Raw genomic sequence first — 20,000 nt, 5'->3', positions numbered from 1 at the left:
AGATACTTTTGTGTGTGTGCAAGAATAAAGTTTCAACGAATGCTTTGAACGCCATCAAACTTTTCATAAAACTTTTTATTTAACATTCATATTTAGGAAAAATTTGGTCACTGTTATACGCCAAAGTGAAATTATTATTTTTTTTTTAAATCAACGCAAGGCTGCTAGAGTTTAACGAGAAATATCTATAAGGTATTTTCTGTGAGGCATTTTTGACGCTATATCACTGAGTTTTTAATACCGGAGTCCAAATGAGGCCATGTGAACGAAATATTTGGTGAAAACCTAAAGTTAGTAATCTTGAATCTCCTTGAAATTATTCATAGTTTTTGCTCAGATGTGTTATTCTTTTGTTAAGAGTCAGTTTGGTGCTTAAATTGAAGTTAATTTCTGGTATTGTTATTATGGAAGTACCTCTTCCCTAAATATAAGTACTTATGCATTTTCTTTTCTTTCGAGACCTTGATTAGAAGATTAATTTCAAATCCCTGCTTTCTGATTTATGTACCGCTATACTTATTCATTTCAATGTAATCAAAATCCTTTGTCATCATACAATTTAGAGGACAGGGAAATTATAAATATTAAACAATATAGTTAAAATGCCCTATTTAGCTGTTCTTCTAGTATTTTGAATTTCTACAGAAAATAGGCTTTGATGTCATACACTATTTTCTTAACTTTTGGCTCTTCGTTCTATCCCTTCGCTATAAAACTGATAATTTATAAATTTTAAAGTTAGTTAATTTATTTTAGTTAGTTTAAGAAGTTAGTGTATCAATCTGAATATCTGTTTACTGTAACTTTTGAAATATTATGGGCGTCAGGCGTCTTTAATACAGAATTTGGAAATGAATCAAAGTAAAAGTAAGTTAAGAAAATTAATTTAAAGTTTGTATCTTGATATCATGGCCATTTTCTAACAGTATTGCCTTTATTCTAGAGAAATAATGCTACAATATAATAACCTCATAGATTACTCTTTAGATTTTTTAAACTCTCTTGATGCCGTTTCTTTCACAGCATTAAATTTGTATTATTCCCCTACAGGTCAGATGTTCCTGATCGACCGCTTCCTGGGAGGGACGTTCTTGACTTTCGGTCTGGATGTGATCAAGTTTATGGAAGATGACCAAGAAGTGCGAGTTGACCCTATGATCTTCGTCTTCCCTCGTATGACCAAGTGTTCCTTCAGCAAGTTTGGCACATCAGGGGAGCTGGAACGCTACGACTCCCTCTGTATTCTGCCCATTAATATCGTCAACGAGAAAATCTACATCTTCCTGTGGTTTTGGTTTCTCCTTTTGGTGTTCCTGACGTTTTTCGTCCTTCTGTATAGACTCATGATCATCTTGAGTCCCCGCATGAGGGCTTACCTGCTGTGTCTCCGCTTCAGACTCATCAACAAGGAAGTCATCAACACCATCGTTAGGAAAAGCAAGATGGGCGATTGGTTCCTTTTCTACATGTTGGGTCAGAACGTCGACACCCTCATCTTCAAAGAGGTCATGCACGAATTGGCCAAGAGACTGGGCCACGCCTCCAAAGACTTCGGAGAGCCTTGAACCACCTGTAAATAGCTGCAGGGTTTGTAACCTCGTCTGTGATCCTACGCAACTAGTTTAAGGTAAACAGTAATAAGATATCAATATGAATTATCACTTGTTCCTTCCAATCTTTCTCTTTCTTTTTGTTTGTCGGGTCCTTATGTTGTCTGTTCTCAAACAAAAAGTGGCTATAGATTGACATATCATGGATATACAATTCTAGAAAATATAATCTTTCTTTGTTTCATTGTTGCAAATTATTAGTTAAACAGACCTAAATAATATAGTGTTTAATTCATTTATGGCTTGTTGTTAATAATTTGTTTATAGTCTTTGTGTATTTTAATGGTCATTTCCCTTTCTTTCTTAGACTGCTTCAAGATCAGATTATATCTTATATCAGAAGTATTTATTTAATATTTCACAATCAATTAACAATTGAACATCGTAGACTCTTTCTTCTTAAGCGTTGTTTGATTAAATACATTTTACTAATATGAATTATTCTTATAGATGGCTAATGCTTCCATTCAAAATTCGTAATTGGTAAAAAGTGACCCTCATAATTCCCATTTACAATAAAAAACAAAATCTGTTTTTGGCCATATAAATGTAATACTGTTTGCGAGATTAATCACTTACTAGATTACGCTTTCTGAAAATTACAGTTAGTAATGCAATTTAATTGCTCACGAAAATATTAGTGTTCCATTTCTCACAAACAAGATAGCATTCACATTAGAAGAAAGGCTTTATATCCGAAAAACCCTCCTCAAATAAAACTGAAAAACCTTATTTGATTCAGATGCTCCATAACAGTATACAATCGAAACTACGATAGAAAAATCCTCACTTTAATCAGGAAAACAACCTTTTAAAGGTTTTGTCTGCCATCACAATTGTTCAGGAATAGTTTGCTTATTCTCTCTCTCTCTCTCTCTCTCTCTCCTCTCTCTCTCTCCTCTCTCTATAACAGAATAACCATTTTATAATGGAATAAAGGTTTTTGACTTTGACTTTGACCCTCTCTCTCTCTCTCTCTCTCTCTCTCTCTCTCTCGTGTATATATATATATATATATATGTATATATATATATATATATATATATATGTATATATAATATATATATATATACCGCAGATAGTGTAACAGAAAATGTTAAGAAAAGCAAACTATGTTATTGTGGATAGTTTGTAACTAAATTATTAAAACACATACTTATGCTGCACCCCTTTTTTTTAGAAACAAGTGTATTACAAACATGTGACGCCTCTTAGCCGTAGAAAAGGAAAATCTTTTATGATGCTTTTGTAATCGTACTCCACGGAAAGATTAATGAAAAGTAACACGAATGTCAAATAAGGCTTCATAGCTTGTTTCCCAAATTCTCTTTATTAAGCAGTTTGCAGTTCGATTTAGTAAAATACTTTGACATTTTCCAGAGAATAGTTTGAAAAGGTTCTGCTTGAGGGATGAAAGCACAGACACTTTTCTATCAAACTCAGCTTTTCAAGTTAGGGATTCTTGTATTTAATCATATAATGAATTGATATTGACACGGGGTTTAATAGGTATACTTAGATAAAACAAAATATCGAAGAAGTATTTGAAGCCAAGTACTGCTGGTAACTTGATCAACAAAACTTACTACTCCGACCAGAAGTTGGTAGTAGATTAAAAAGAGTTATTTGAGGAATTTTCATCACATATAATATCAGAGAAGATAAACGACAACTTTTACCTGCAAAGTTATTCCTTGTACAATGAAAAGATGCACGGCTTATGCATTTGCACATATAGAAGGAAGGATTTTCGTGGATACATGATGAATACTCTTTACCTATCTACAGAACGTATATTATTGGGAAGCAGGAAGAAAATCTCTCTCTCTCTCTCTCTCTCTCTCTCTCTCCTCTCTCTCTCTCTCCAAAAAAAAATCCCCGAGTGTTTCCTTCAATATTCTTATCAACCCTTTTCTACACCATTTATATATTCAATTTTTCTTCCTTCCCCGTTGGATTTCCCTTTCATTTTCTTTACCAATCTCTTTCTGCTTTTTCGCATCTGAGACACTCTCTCTCTCTCTCTCTCTCTCTCTCTCTCTCTCTCTCTCTCTCTCTACCGACCCGTTACCCTTGACGTGGCCGTCCATGAAGAGTTTATGTTAGTATTTATTCATGATATACCATTTCGAAGTTAAACTCTCTGCCAGATTTAAATGGAATTTCCACTGACCTCCATTTTCAGCTTGATATATAGATATCTGCTATTATGAATAGCTTTTCTGCGCCTGGGTCTATTTCGGGCCATAAATGGATGCTAAATTTTTCATATGAATTATGATGGAATTAGTAAATTGTTTCGAAATTTCGTATATAAAACCCAAAAATATGTTAGCTATCCTTTGACCGCAGGCCACCTCCCTGTTTGGTCAATTTAAGGAAGTTATTTGTCGTCCAAAAATATAACAATTTATGATCAAGTTCCTGATATTAAAAATTCAAAGATCTTTTGGTACTGCGCTAATTGCACTTGCCTGATTTCATCCCTCTGAAGTTACCTTTAGACCATGTCAGCGTTATTCACAATTATTGATTTGCTTCAGAGTTTTAACCTTAAAATATTATTATTATTATTATTATTATTATTATTATTATTATTATTATTATTATTATTATTATTATTATTATTATTATTATTATTATTATTTTTATTATTGTGGAGACAATTCCCATTAATGCACCTTTTAATATTGATGATTACGCAATATAACTGTATATGGTAGTGTATTGTTGACATATATCATTGGACTTTTTGAAGCTCAAAGCCTCCTGTTTTAATCAGTTTTATTATCTATGCACATTCATCAAAAAATCAAATAAAAGAATAAACAAGCATACAATGATATATCGAAGTATTAGGATGTGAGTTTACCTATAGCCAGGGAATCTGAGTCCAAGAGTGTCAAAGGTGTACAGAGTTTATGGCACAGGCATAACGCTTTGCAAAAATTCTTTTGCATAACCACCACTGACGTCTTGCAACTCTATGTTGTACCAGAGTCGAACACGCCTCTATGAAAAGGAACATTGATATAACTACCAAGCGTGCAGAACATATATCAATGAAATGGGTGTTATGCTTTTCAACTTAATCAATATAAAGACTTTATTACCAAAAGAATAAATAAGTCAATTAAACTTTGAAAGTATTTTTAAAGTGAAGATTTCGTGCCAGATAAACAACGTGAATATAAGTTAAACGAGGAAATTCTGTTAGCACACTTGTATATATTCCTTACATAAAAAATTTAATGTTTAAAAAGGTTCGAAGACTGTTTCTAATGTGATGGTGGATGAGACCGAACACGAATATAACATGGCGGTGAAATGGAGAATTCAAGGTCATTCGAGAAATAAGGTTCCTTTGATCGTAAAACAATTCCCAAGAGTTTTTTTTTTTTTTCATTTATCTGGGTACACCAACACCGGTTTCAGATTTGCAAACTGTTAGAAAGTATGCATTTGCAAATACAGGAATAAAACCTCGACAAAGCATCTAAACACAAAGACTTTTTGTATACTTTGGAATGGAAGGAGATAAAGATATTGTAAATTACATGATAATGCAGCGATGGACATTCGAATAGAGCGGAGAATGGAGGCAGGGTGAGGGGGATGGCCCGCCATCTGCAGAGGAGGACTTATTCTCTTGCATGGCATTTTCTTTTCTTTCTCATCCAGATATATCTGAGGTGGCAAGGAGGGAGGAGGTAACCCACCCACATTCATACGTTATTCCCTGTTTTTAATGGAAAATGGAAGTGTTTGTTGCGCTCTTTCAGTCATTTTATAGAAACTGGTCAAAGAGTGGTGGTTGCTCAAGAGTATCTCTCTCTCTCTCTCTCTCTCTCTCTCTCTCTCTCTCTCTCAGTACATATATATATATATATATATATATACTGTATATATATATATAAATATATATAAATATATATATATATATATATATATGTATCTATATATACAGTATATATATATATATATATGTATGTATGTATATATATACAGTATATATATATACATATATATATATATATATATATAAGTTTAAGAGATATTTAAGAAATGTCTTATTCTGGAGTATAATCGTGTTAAAATTGTAATAATGTAATCTGCTGGTAAGAACAAAATATCATTACGTAAGGCATATCTAGCGGGAGAATGTCATTTCTGACGTCACGTCTAACCGGTTGTGACGTCTTTGCGTAGTTTCTTTTCCGGTATCGGTCAGAAGAAGTGATTAAAAACATCCCATGCAAATTATAACAAATATTACTTGTAGTGGTTCTGCTACTGCAAATTCAGCGGTACGTTTTAGACAACACACTTGACGCCTGATCAACATCACAAAACATTTTGAAATTTAAGTGTTCCAAGACACTTTCATGAAACAAAATAACTTTTTTATGAAATTATCAATGACCAATGAGGGAGCTTAGCAAATTCAATGCATATGTTCATCAAACCATATGCGTGATTTGATATTTACAATGGAATAATCAAACCATCTGACAGAAACAATTCGATGGATTTCGATGTATTCGCTAAACTCACTTTGAGAAATATATTTCACTTTATGCATAGTCATTGAATCAAAACAAGTGTGTCGATATATTTAACTATGAAGTCAATAATTCAAGCTATTGTTTTTGCTTTTGTTCGCAGACTGAGTGACCTATGAGACCCCACCCTTTCTGCGAAGTAGGTCACTCAATCTTGTTTTGCAGTCAACCTATAAAATAAACACCTCCCTTTTTACGGACCCGGTCACTCGTATATTTATCATTTTCTTGCAACCATCCTACCTAATAATCTCTCTCTCTCTCTCTTCTCTCTCTCTCTCTCTCTCTCTCTCTCTCTCTCTCTCTCTGTACTTAAGGTCACCCAAGGTGTATATTTACCTAAATCACCTGGAAGTTAGCTTACATGACCCCTTCCACAACACAAACGCATCAAAACTTGGCGTCGGTATCTCGGGAAATGGGAGTTTATGATCATTGGAGAGTCAAGCCGGCGTGCATAGATTAGTACCTGCGTAATGTATTGCTTGACCTTTTGCCCTTTATAGTTGGGTGTCCAGATATCTCTGTAGTCCCGTTTCCACCCTTTTCACCTCCTGCCCTATAAGACCCAAAATCCAAATTTTCATATCTCTCTCTCTCTCTCTCTCTCTCTCTCTCTCTCTCTCTTCGTACCGCCTCAAAAGCTGGACTCCCTCTCCCCTGCTCCTCTTTTTGAACTCTCTCTCTCTCTCTCTCTCTCTCTCTCTCTCTCTCTCTCTCTCTCATTAGCGGTTTCTTGTTTACCTATATTATCGTTTTAGTGACAATTTTCGTTGGTACCCTTTTGTGCGTTGTCCACTGCGGCAGGTGCAAAAGAGGAAGAGGAACAATTTCTGTCAGGTATATTTCGCCTTTACGCATACCAGCACATTTCCCCCGACAACACCTTCCCCACAAAACAGTAAGGTTATTTTTACTGCAATCCTATACCCAGTCTTATACACATAACAGATAGGTAGATAGATAGATAATGTCTGGAGACATGCTACAGGGTTATATTATTGCATTGTTAAAGATTAATATCAAAACAAAAAGATAAAAGAAATTTAGTTTCCTTTCCATGCCAGTCTTAGAATGATTTGATATGAAATTGGAATTATCCTGAATTGTTCTGTACCGTAATAGGCTATCTCTATGTATTCACATACGTATTTATAAATGTATTGTTCACAATAAGCATGTACCTTGCTTTGAACGTTATTTGTGTGCATTTTCGCCTATATATATATATATATATATATATATGTTCGTTAGTTACCATATTCTGTATTGGTCAGGTCTTAAGAACAGAAATATCGGCAGCTAGTTCAAAATTCCACTCAGATATCTGATACCTTAACTTAAGGTTGGCTATAAATGGAGATTGTATTCTAGGTCACTTGAGTCTGTTGCGGGTCGGAGGTGCAGAATTTATGGTGAAAGAAAAGGGGCAATCATGACACTACGATTAGAGGGATGAATATGTGAAATATTTTCTTTACTTTTATTTATTTTTTGTCTTTTAGACCCCATTCTATATCTGGAATTCATATAGTTTGCTTTTCTTTTATCTATCTATATGAATTTATATTTTGTAATTCGCTATAATAATGTATTCGTTCTAGTTAATGGCTTTGGTTACAAAATATCTTAAAAATTTACTAAGAATGTCATTTTCCTACTTTGCAAATCGAGGGAAATTTTGTCCTAGAAATATTTCATTTCACCATTTGGGTAAGGTAAATTAGTGTTATTGCTAACGTTTCTTATATCTAGTGTATATCAGTTCTCCATTCCTAAATTATTTTATCTTTAGAATAGTCAAATAGCATGTATGTTGGGATGAAATGTATTCCCCCATTGCTTGCTGTAATTATGTGTTAATATTAATCAGTAATAACTTAGGATAATTATAAGATGAATCTTCGTACTATGATAAACTATCTGCTTGAACTCTAGAAGGTATCGATCAACAATTTTATTTACTTTTTTGTTGAAAATCACAAGAATTTATGGTTGCACTATTAATTACAAAGTAGCTGAATGTAGGTGTTAATGAGAGACACTTACTAAACTATTATTGTTTCAAAAAGAAAAAACTCTAAACTACCATTTAAGTCTTGGAACGTAATAAGAAAATTAGTGATTAATGCAAAATGACGATTTCTCGTGCTATAAACTGAAACTCGAAAAGAAGGGCCTTGACATTTTTACTCATGTTCTATAAGTAAAAAAATTTATTTCCTTCAAAATAGCAGATATCCTTTCCTTATGAAACCTTAAAGTCCAGTAATTATCAAAAATGTATTTACATTTAGACATTTTTTTAATATCTAGTACATATTTTGAGTATTTGTTTACTAGTTCAATTTCTTTAAATATAACCAAAACTGCCATTTTCACTTTAAGATATGTGATGCATGATAAATGATACTAATGTCTTGAACTTATTACATGCTTGATTTCATGATATTTTTTCTCTTGCAACGGAGGGGTGCCACGTAACTTTAGGTAAATATCAAAGGCATCGGAGGTTAAAATAATGCTGCCTTAACATTTTATTTGTATATCCTAGCTTTTGCCATTTTAATTTTAGAGTACGGTCTTCGGTTTTTTTATTAAAACAATCAGTTTAAATGTTCAAATAACGATGAGGAATTATTCTTCAGCTATACCTAAGTCATTTAACTATTTATTACTCATGATACATATTTCTCAGAGTTTTGTATAATTTTAGGTTATTTCTGGAATCTAGACAGGCCATTCAAATGATGATAATTTCATTTTGATAAGTATCAAATTATTGCAGCTTAATATTTTATCAAGATATCGCTATTAGGAAAAAATTTATTACGAATTGGAATGCTTACAAAAAAGCCTATGACTTTCAATAACATTGAATAGACTTGATCTTCACGTTGTAACAATGCCGACTGAAGACTGTCTATCCAGGTAAACAAGTCATTTCAATATAAAACCCAAGTTTGTTGAACTCTACGGGAAGGTAAACACATATTTCACTTACTCGGCGAGTTGCCAGCTTTTGGTTTTATAGTGCAGGCGCAATGAGGGAGCATTTATGTTCTTCTTTTTACCCATTATGATTTTAATCTTTTCTCTTCATTCTCACGTTATAAATGCTTAATAATGTTTTATAAGTAATATCTTATTGCTAACTTTGTTTTGTTTTTATATATGCAGAACTAAACATAATAAAGATCAAACCAAACTTTCCCTCTATTCATATTCAGTGAAAGAAAATATGCTAGATAATTAGTAATGTTCTCCATTAATATTATTTTAATCAATTACTTCTTCATAATTTAGGTGTGATATCATGAGACTGGCTCTTTCTTTGTCAATATGCAAAAGTCTCGTCCGACGATCCTAACACTATCAGGAATAGGGTGACCTTCGAAATATTTTAAGAGATGGCGGTCACATACACGTTTGATATTATCTATAAACTATACTTCAGTTAAGATGAGGTTATTCTTACATTGAATACCACTAATTGGGATTTGGACAGACAAGTCGACGATTAACAACCTCGTGATTCACATGAGTTCCAAAGCACGACCCCCCCCCCCCCTCATTTGTGTCGCTTATATTCTTATAATATTGAGGAATAGATTATCACCAGGCTGAAAATCAAGCCCTCTAAATTGAGTCACCTAACATTGATTATTGTAAGTCTCAATAATTCCTTAAAACCGCCAGTTGCATGTGTGTAAAAATAAAAAAAATAAAAAATAAAAAATTCTTCTATGACTGGGCATCAGAAGAGCTTCGGTTCATTTACAGTTACGACAACTTATAAACTGTACAAAATTGAAATGACTAATGATGTTGTAATAACCTCTGACCTACCCCACTAAAGTTTTTATTCATTAAATCAAGGATGAAGGAATCTTACTGTTGACTACCCTTTCGTGAGAAGTAGTATCCAATGTTGGCTGTACTGACTGAACTTTTAAAAGCGAGATCCGTATAGAAAGTATAATTCAAGAGACACATGCAGTTCCTTCATGAGCCTTCCTAACATTAATATAGGGTTCCACTTCATTAGATAAACTGAAGGTCTGAGATTTTCAGTATTTACGCTGATCAGTTGGTTCTTGATATTTGACAGTTGTCAAGGACTTCGTTATTACTGGAATGTAGACAAGGGAACATTGCCTAAGCAGTTTGTTTTGTGATGTGATGTTAGTAAATTCTATTTTCTCCAAGGGATTGCTTAACCATATCCAGATGGATTGGTTTAAAACCTTCGGGTTATGATAAAACCTCGTCAGTGTAAAAACTTGGCCAATTCAGAAATTATCTCTGGAAGTCTGATAGAAGATTATGATTTTCTCATTATTGCCTATTGTGTAAGAGCTTCGTAAATAATGATGGTAGAGCAATGTATATTTCAATATTGTGAGAGTTATTGTGCAATAGGACATCATAAGCCTTGCTTGCTTTTGGGTCTGGCAATAACGACTATCTTATTGACAGTTCTTTAGTGTGCAGTTATTAGTTGTGGCAGTACACTAAGATCTCTAGTTGTTTGCATATAATGGGATAAAGAAACCATTTTGATGGACTTACTTTCTTCTTCCCACTCCAAGATGACAATTTTACCTCCTTGAGAAAAAATCTGAGAATTTTAGTTTACGTTTATCTGTTTTGCATTAGGAAAATACCTTGAGAATGAGTGTTCAGTTCTCCTTTCATTTCTATGGAAAGGTCATCCCTATCGATTTTTTTGACATGGGTGCAATCTATGTGCACACCATGATGCCTTGGCAAAGCTGGAGACTGTTTTTCAAATGCTAAGTTTCACAGTGTTTATATGTATACCTGAACACTTTCCTTACACTGTTAAGGCTTCTACTTTGAATTCTTAGCCCTCAGATGATATTCCAATGAAAAGCAGCAGGTCTGGATAAGGTAAAGCAAAGGAATCCCCCAATAGATTACTTGCCATTCCTAGCCTTTGTAGAGCCCTCGTGACGGCCCTATTGATGGAAACTTCATACCAGTAAGTTCAGAGATAACTTTGATTATAATTTTTACTTGCAATTGTCATCTAAAATTACTAGAGAAACTAAATGACACGGAAAGGATTTATAAGGTATTTTTCCCTCTAAGAACTGAAGGGTTTGGTTTATAACACTATTTTGAACTTAAAGGGATTATGTTTATCAGTAACCATTATCCAGGACATTTTCCATAACATCATAGAAATCATACAACAGGTTTTAAGACCATAGCTGTTTGAAAGATGCTTTGTTTATCTATAGTATCTCCAATGATTTGTTCTTCTTGTGGAAGTAGCTTCAATGAAATCTTGTTTAGTGCTTGGTCGATATCATTAAGTTTCGTGATTTTATATTGTATCTGTGAAGGATATTTTGTTTCCACTCCTTTCCAGCCAATCTGGGATATATAAGACATGATTCCAAATTCTGAGAAGGAAAGAGAAGAGGGTTGCTCTCTCGGTGAATCTTCAGCTCTGATGGTGGTCAAATAATTTGATGTGATATATCTGACGAAAACTCTTGAAACGACAGATTTATCAGAAACAGATTCGGTCAAGCCGAAGGCTACTCCTAAAATTTATAAAACCAAAATAATTAAAAATATGTCAGTTCAAAATTGCGGTAGAGTTTGGGACATATTCCCTTGCATTCTTACTGTTTCACTCGTTTGTATTGTATGAGAACGCGAGAGATCAAGCCCTAATTTAAAACATTTATTTTCCCTTGGCTCGTGTACAAGACTTTCACTATTTTCCATACCATGTTGTGTATCTTATTACTGTTTTAACTCTGAAGATAACTTTCGAGTTCATACTCTTAATTTTTTGTTTCTAAGTGATACTACTAACTTGTTTTGCGGAAGTGCTATCCCAAACATGTTGTAACCTTCGCCAACTTTGTTGCGTAAGCTATGTTTTGATAGGTGTGTATTTATTTATTTGTTTGTTTCTTTGTTTGTGACTTGACAAACTCAAAAACCATTTGACCGAATCATGCAATTTGTTAGGATAGGACCATGATCCATGGATAATTTATTTAGATTTTGGTAGTGCCTGGGTCCAAGGTCAAGATAACGAAAAGGTCAAAAACGTCTTTTTGCTATATCGTGGTCAATTTATATCCGATTTGCATAAAACTAAGGGCCGAAATATGCATAATTCAATTACCTATCTTATGATATACCACATAACATAGGCGAAGCTATGCGCTCTACCGAGTGGATGTTCTAGTTCTAAGCCATATATTGAGTAATATATATATATATATATATATATATATAATATAATATATATATATATATATATATATATATTTCTACTGCAAAGATTGAACGTTTTGTGTTACTTGGTCGAAAGCCTTGCTATGAAATTGGTGCTCATCTGTATGGTCGCTGAGAAAGAGTTTTGAGGATGTTAGAAATACAATGAATAATTCAAACCTTTATGTGCCCATGATATATATGAGCCTATTTAAAGCTCTCATAGTTCTATCTGAAGAGGAAAAAACCAATGTACAATATGGTAAGATGATAGTTTTTTTCCTCTGTATACATGCCCGAAGCAAAAAGGTCGTAAATATATCAATGACAAATATTCACCCCTGTTTAGCCTTTATGAAGCGCATATCAATTTGCTGCTTCAAGATGGAATAAAACGTATCCTTCCTTCGAATAAAAAGTAGATATTATAACACGGGTTATCTGTTTGGAGTTCGAAAGCACAAGCATTTCACTCGATTTAACACTGAACATTCTATCAGCCTACTCAGTGTCCCATCATAAATGATTGCGTCCAACCGCGCAAACTAAATCCCCCTCACACACGCACCCGCTTTTTCTGACAAGGCGCATTTGAATAATTAGGTTCCTTATGACTTGGAAAGTGCGCAATGCTTGATTTCCCCCGAGACTTGACCAGAGGATGTGCTAGAGGCGAGGTAGGCCATGTCTAGGATAGATGCACGGGAGGGGGTGGGAGAAATGCAGCATATAGCCAGGAGATAGAGAGTTTGGGTAGGGGTGGGGTTTGGTTTATGGATTAAGGATGAATAAGCCTTAAAGATGATGGCTGTGTTTTGACATTTGGATTTATCATCATACCTCGTGGCTGTTGATTCTCTCGCACCCAATCAAAGTTGATTAACACGTGTGAATGGGTTCCAGCATATATCTTTCATCAAAAGTTTTAGGCTCATTAATTGGTTGAACGGGTTACCTTTATTAGGTCTACTATTTTTGTAATTTAGGACCATCAGTAGTCTACTTCAAAAATACTGTATGAAGGTAAGAGAAGTACGCATTGTAAGCGTCTCCGCACGAGTTAGTAGCCATAGTCTTCTGCCATGCACTATTGATTTCAAATATATATTTTCCTCTAGATTGGTTCCTTCAGGATGAAGGTTAAATTGGTGCATTATTTGTATTGGATGAAAATGAACGCAGAATTTTAGCTAGACGTTATAATCACTCAAGAAAGGAATGAAATAAAATTTCTTCCTATTTATGATGAAGGCTATAACATTAAGAAATTTGTGCAATTAGGTGATATAGATTAATACATGAGTCAGGCATTAAGATATATGCAAACTATAAAGGAGGGCCCTGATAAAAATTCACATTGGAGATGCAATGTCCATTTAGATATCAATAGAGTCATCTACTGTACAAGTTTAAACTAGCCGTAAGAGATTTGCCGTTCGAATAGATTAGAAGTTGGGTAGGGAGCTGATTCCCATCGGGAAATGAACCATTGGCAACACCCCCTCCCCTTACCACCCCGGTAAACGTAGCGTATATCGTTGCAATGATACTTCCATCGGAGGTCAAAGAAATTGGTGGTGGTAACAGTGCACCAGAAAATAATAGATTGATGACGAGTCAATTTTACTGAAATAAATTTGGCTTAAAATATTGCACGATGAATACGCACTCAGCGTCTCTCAGGGATTTTCAACTTTCCATTGATTAAACAAAGACAACCCAACATTAACAAAAACTGAATTTAATGGATACATTGAAAGAAACAAGAAGATGATTACGGAAACCCGCTAAAGAAGCGAGAACTGAATTCAGATTTCCATATCCATTGGCATTAAATTCCCTCAATTCAAAACCTTGGTCTCAGTTTACTTAACTTTTCCTATTTAGGCCTTCTTTTTGAGAGGGAGGAAAAAAAACTGTGTTCCCATTAGTGCATGGGATTTGTTGTCTCTAATGTAGGGAGAAAAAGAACTGCTGCTAATGGAGACCGTCACCCATTAAGTTGTAAAGATAAATTGTTTCACTTACTCTTCGGTCCCGAGTGACAATCGTCGGTCTTTCCTTTTTTCAACCTCAGTTAACAAATATGTGAATAAAGTTACAATAACGGAAGTCAGAAATGTTATTGACTATATTTCCCATCATGTGAGATAGAAAGAAAATTATACCCAAGTGTATTCATTATATTAGGTTTTATTTTTTGCCATATAGTATGCAAACAAAAGTTACTTGACCCAAATGTTCATTATTATTATTATTGTTATCATTATTATCATTATTATTATTATTATTATTATTATTATTATTATTATTATTATTATTATTATTATTATTATTATTATCATTATTAGTCAGAAATCTCAAAATGTTGTTAAATTTTTTATTATTTGGAAATTTAATAAATTCTATTATAATCCCGAAATATGCTTCTGCACTTAAAAGATTCTCGACATCTAAAATGATCTTCCCGTCTTCCGATGAGTTACTCGGATCATCTTTTACTTTTTTTTTTTCTTTTTTCTTCCATTAACAAAAACCCTGGGTATTATCATTAGTGCCAACGACGGTAACGGCGAAAATTTATCAAAAGCCCTGAAGACTCTCTCTCTCTCTCTCTCTCTCTCTCTCTCTCTCTCTCTCTCTCTCTCTCTCTCTTTCATAACCTTTCTTTGGAATTTTCAATATCCAAGAAGCAAAGTTTCCCAAAGATGACTTTCTAGAAAGAATTGAAATGATTAAGGCATTAGGCTCTTAAAAACAGCAAGTAAGAATTCCCCTTCATTATCATCCTTACTTTCTTTTCTATGTACTTAGTCCACTATCTCTCTCTCTCTCTCCTTCTCTCTCTCTCTCTCTCTCTCTCTCTCTCTCTCTCTCTCTCTCTCTCTCTCTCTCTCCTCGGTTGCTTCACTGTGTTTCATCCTTTTATCATTAAAGTTTATGGCAAAATTAATTTTGTTATCAACGGAAAATAGTTTTCATTTATGGAGTGATTTTAACCCTATAAAGGTGGGGGTTTTGTAAGCATGTCAAAAGCTGCGTATCTTTATATCAAATTCTTTCCAATATACTTGAAGGAACTTCTTTTCTATTGTTAATGATAAAGTGTAGAATTCTGCAATTTGTTTTCATGATAATTCCATTAAAACATGCAACAGTGATTGCTATTCAAGTTGGGGTAAGAAGGCGAAATACAAATATAACTACCATTCTAATCACAGCTTGTAGTAACATTCAGAGCTACATATGCTATGGATTAACAAATTTATGGCTTTAAACTCATAAATGATATAATTTCAAGACAAGATAATCCTCATTTAGTCTGTCACTCTCTAGCAAGAACCTCATGGCGGTACAATGAGTTAGCCATTAAGTTTGATATACATTGGCGTGCGAGGTTTCCTGTAATTGTGAAGGCTAATATTATTCATTATCTATCTGTTCTCTCAATATACTTTCATTTGCAAGTAAATCTTAGCAATATTCGGACAATAAACATTAAGCCTATTATATATGAATTATTTATATATTATTATATATCTACTGGTTGATAATTAAACTTTTCCAATATATGATCACATGATTATATAAATATTTCATAAATATTTTTGCATGAAATTTGAGGTAAAAGGGTTTTAGCTCATAGTCAGTCTGGAAATAAGAACATAAATTCGATCACATTCCAAGTAGAAAGTTGTCAAAGCAATCAACCTTCTGTTCAAATTTTGTCTCCGAGCCATGGGTGACGCTCTTATTAATTCTCTGTCAACATTCATTCCTTAATAAATATTCTGATGGCGTTACAGAAATAAATACTTTAATTGCTTTGCGATTTCATCACTAATAGTTTAATCTTCGTTACTATTCCTTCTATCATCGAACGGCCCTCTAATTAGTGGTGTGCAGGAGAATTTTATTCGGTAAGTATTCGTCAGATACGAGACAAAGGACCAAACATTTCGAGTAGGTAAACATGGAATCAAAAGTACGTGACAAAAATTAGGCCCAGTAACCTCATTCCCTTATGAGTTTGTATACAGTACAAACATTCTCTTTCACGAGCGAGCTTATAAGTATCAATGTCATGTAATCGATGTTGCTTTTAACTTCCGATTAATGACAACTCTGACTATGGATACAGAAAATTCTCTTAGTGATTTAGCCGATTAAATCACGATAGAGAACGTTCATCGTTTATTCAGAACACGGGTATGTGCTCTATAACTACTAATTAATCAGTCGTGGGCATGATGCGGTATAACCATTGGGTAATAAGCTCTTTGTCACTATGTAACTTTTGATCTCCCACTCTTTCAGTGGGTAAAAGATATGGCGTTAAATAATTTATATTAATCAGATATTGGGGCACATGTGTTGGGTTGAAACCCTCCTGATCAATCAGTTTGTCGGCCACGTTATGGGAGATTCATAAAGATGATATAATTGATAAAATATTTAAACGCAGAATTATAAAATCTAAATTCGGTTTGGAAGCATTTTATTTTCCCATTGATATGACACTCACTATGATAATGCAGTTACCTTTGGGCAATAGATGTTTCATGGTAATCGTCTAGTAATTGATGTTTGTATGCAGTTTGTACGTTGGGGATGGTTTTTAAATGAGAAATTCTAAAAGAAGTAAAGTGTAGTTTACTGTGCATTTTACGTCTGCCATTCCTTTAGTATCAATGTTTGTTTCATATTCGTAGAGCAATTAACAAATATTAACCTCCACACAACCCAGGATTTAAATGTAACCAAGATTATCTGGGTGAGAGCATAAGATTATATTGCCATAAAATTTTCTTTTTAATTTCCAAATAGACATTCGTGTTGCCATTGTCCAGCAAAGGGTGGATATATTTATAGAACAAGAGTTCCCTTAATTAGAGTAATGGTGTAAAGGGATTTTGGGAATGCTGATCTCATTCCAGTATCTAACACTCATTAATATATGTTAAAGCTAATACCGAGTTCAACTGCATATTTCTACGATTCTTTGATTTGGTGCACACATGGTCTTTAATGAAGCATTGGCTAGCCATGCCAGGTAAGAGGTAGACTAAAATATCAAGAGAGAAAGAGAATAATTAATGAAAACGCTCCGTGTTTCATAGAATAAATTAAAATGAAGTTCGGGAACCCACTTTATCATCGGGGAGTTTATCTTTGGAAAAAAAGAATATGAAAAGCGAGTCTTGATCAGCAAAAGCCATTAGGCATCGAATGGGTTATTCACTCGCGTGGAATATTTTTTCTCAGACAGAATCATATAAATCCATTTTAGTTTTGATAAATCTACAAGAATGGGAAACAAGGTTAGTGGTTCTCTCCAATAAATGAGCTTCAAAAAATAGCTAAATTAGGCAAATCCTCTACACACATTAATCTTAGCAGCGTAAATGGTTTTATTTTCTGTCGTTCGTCGGTCCATAATCTTAGGCACTGAATCATTTATAGATATTAATTCTTAATTTAAGTTGCTTATATCAATATGCTCATTTTTATGAGATGTTTTTCAGGACTACATCTTTTTAAGCTTCAGTGAAAGTATGTGCAAATATGAATTCGTGAATAAAGATAATCTTAATGAGCGGAATTTGAGTGAAATATTCAGTATAAGATGGATTCTTTGTGAATGTAAGAGTTCTGATACTATATTCTGACGTCAAGGGTACTCAAAACTCTGCAGCGGACTCCATAAGTAAACCGTAGGACTAAGCAAATATTCAATAAAGTGCCAAACAAACACCGATTGATCGATCGTTGATCTGTTTGTATGAAGTGGGAGAACCTTAGTTAATCATCAGGACTCTTGAGCTGCAAATTCATTTGGTCTCCGTGTGGCTTTATTTTCAAGTGAAATGGCAAAAAAACAATTTTTCAATAGTAAAATGAAACTGCACAATATAGAAAAATGCAAATATTTATTCAGAATGTAATTAGTAATTATGTAGACGATTTTTTTGGTGTACTATCTCCATGGCAAAGAGAACACGGTTATTTGTTTCGAAATGACTGATAAACTTTCATCAAAAAGTATTTTGATAACTAGTTAGATATTTACACTGCGATGTTTGAAGGATAAAGTTATTACGAAGCAACTTTGTACGCTGTTATGACATTAATAAATTACCTACAGTTGCTTTAATCATGAAATTTTACTGCTGCGTTCATATCAATAGTGGGAGAAGGGGTCCTTTCTAAAATGACTATCCATATACAGATACTCCGAACACAATAAATATACCTGGTAACACTTCTTTGTATATAATCAGAAATGCACCTTTATATGAAGTTTATACTAGATACTGAACACTCCTCAAATGTTCTGCTTTCTCAATTAATTACCTGGATTTATCTACCAACAAATCTTGTATATTAGTTACAGACGGGGATCATATACTTGGCAACTCTCTCTCTCTCTCTCTCCTCTCTCTCTCTCTCTCTCTCTCTCTCTCTCTCTCTCTCTCTCTCTCTCTCTCTCTCTCTCTCTCTCTCTCAAATATATATAAATATATATATGTATATATATATATATATATATATATATACATATATATATATTTATATATATTTGAGAGAGAGAGAGAGAGAGAGAGAGAGAGAGAGAGAGAGAGAGAGAGAGAGAGAGAGAGAGTTGCCAAGTATATGATCCCCGTCTGTAACTAATATACAAGATTTGTTGGTAGATAAATCCAGGTAATAGATAGATAGATAGATAGATAGATATATATATATATATATATATATATATATATATATATATATATATATATATAGATAGATAGATAGATAGATAGATAGATAGATAGATAGATAGATAGATATTCAAATTGACTCAAAGTGAAACTTCTCTACCGGGTTCTATTTTCCGCCTTGCTGTTTCTTCATTATTTTCGTTCATCTTCCCCTTGATTCTATTATACTTCTTTCTGAACATTTAATTGATTTTGTTTGTTTATCTTAACGTGTTTATAGAACTGCACATTGAATAGTCAATAAATCCTATATACATTCTTAGACAAAAGTCCTTTGAGTTTGGTGAAAATCGGAATTCATGTGTGAAGCCTAGGTATTACTATATAATCACTTACAAAAACGTACTGCTTACGCACATCACAATTAGAAAGACTAATGAAAACTGCACAGGTGAAAGTCATTTTGCCAAACACCGGACAAGCAAATTCTGCTTTTTAATTTTGAGCGATGAACCAAAATGTCTACCATTTATCTTTTTACTAAATTTTCATAACAATAACGAATTGTAGCTAGAGCATATTCACGGAGTAAGAACATTGTTGATCTATCATGAGTTTTGCGTGGGACATTAATGACCAGGATTAAAGCGTAATTATATCTGTGGAGAACAAATAGGCTAATAAAAGTTAGTGGCAGAGATAGAGATTACCGATCTAAGAAAGAGAGAGAGAGGAGGGGAAGAGGACCCTCGGGAGACCAAAGACTGGGTCTCAGGCTGCTTTGGTGGTTCTCAGTTGCCCAAATCATGGTTGTGGGCCAGTCGCCATCTGGTGTCATCTTAGCCCTTGTTCGGGGGTGG

At 33.8% G+C, this 20,000-nt stretch overlaps 1 protein-coding gene across 1 annotated transcript in view; it reads left to right on the top strand.

Moving 5' to 3' along the window:
* Positions 1 to 20,000, top strand: part of LOC137626570 (innexin shaking-B-like) — a 248,782-nt gene that overhangs the window by 209,079 nt on the left and 19,703 nt on the right. Inside the window, exon 2 of the mRNA XM_068357608.1 lies at positions 1,051 to 1,627. Within this exon, the coding sequence (XP_068213709.1) occupies positions 1,051 to 1,565 (515 nt within the window). The 3' untranslated portion in view covers positions 1,566 to 1,627. The remainder of the gene's footprint in view (positions 1 to 1,050; positions 1,628 to 20,000) is intronic.

This window comes from Palaemon carinicauda, chromosome 2 (assembly GCF_036898095.1).
Source record: "Palaemon carinicauda isolate YSFRI2023 chromosome 2, ASM3689809v2, whole genome shotgun sequence".
In the NCBI taxonomy this organism is placed as follows: Eukaryota; Metazoa; Arthropoda; class Malacostraca; order Decapoda; family Palaemonidae; genus Palaemon; species Palaemon carinicauda.
The sequence above is the reverse complement of the archived record's forward strand: the minus strand, read 5'-3'. Positions and strand labels throughout refer to the sequence as shown.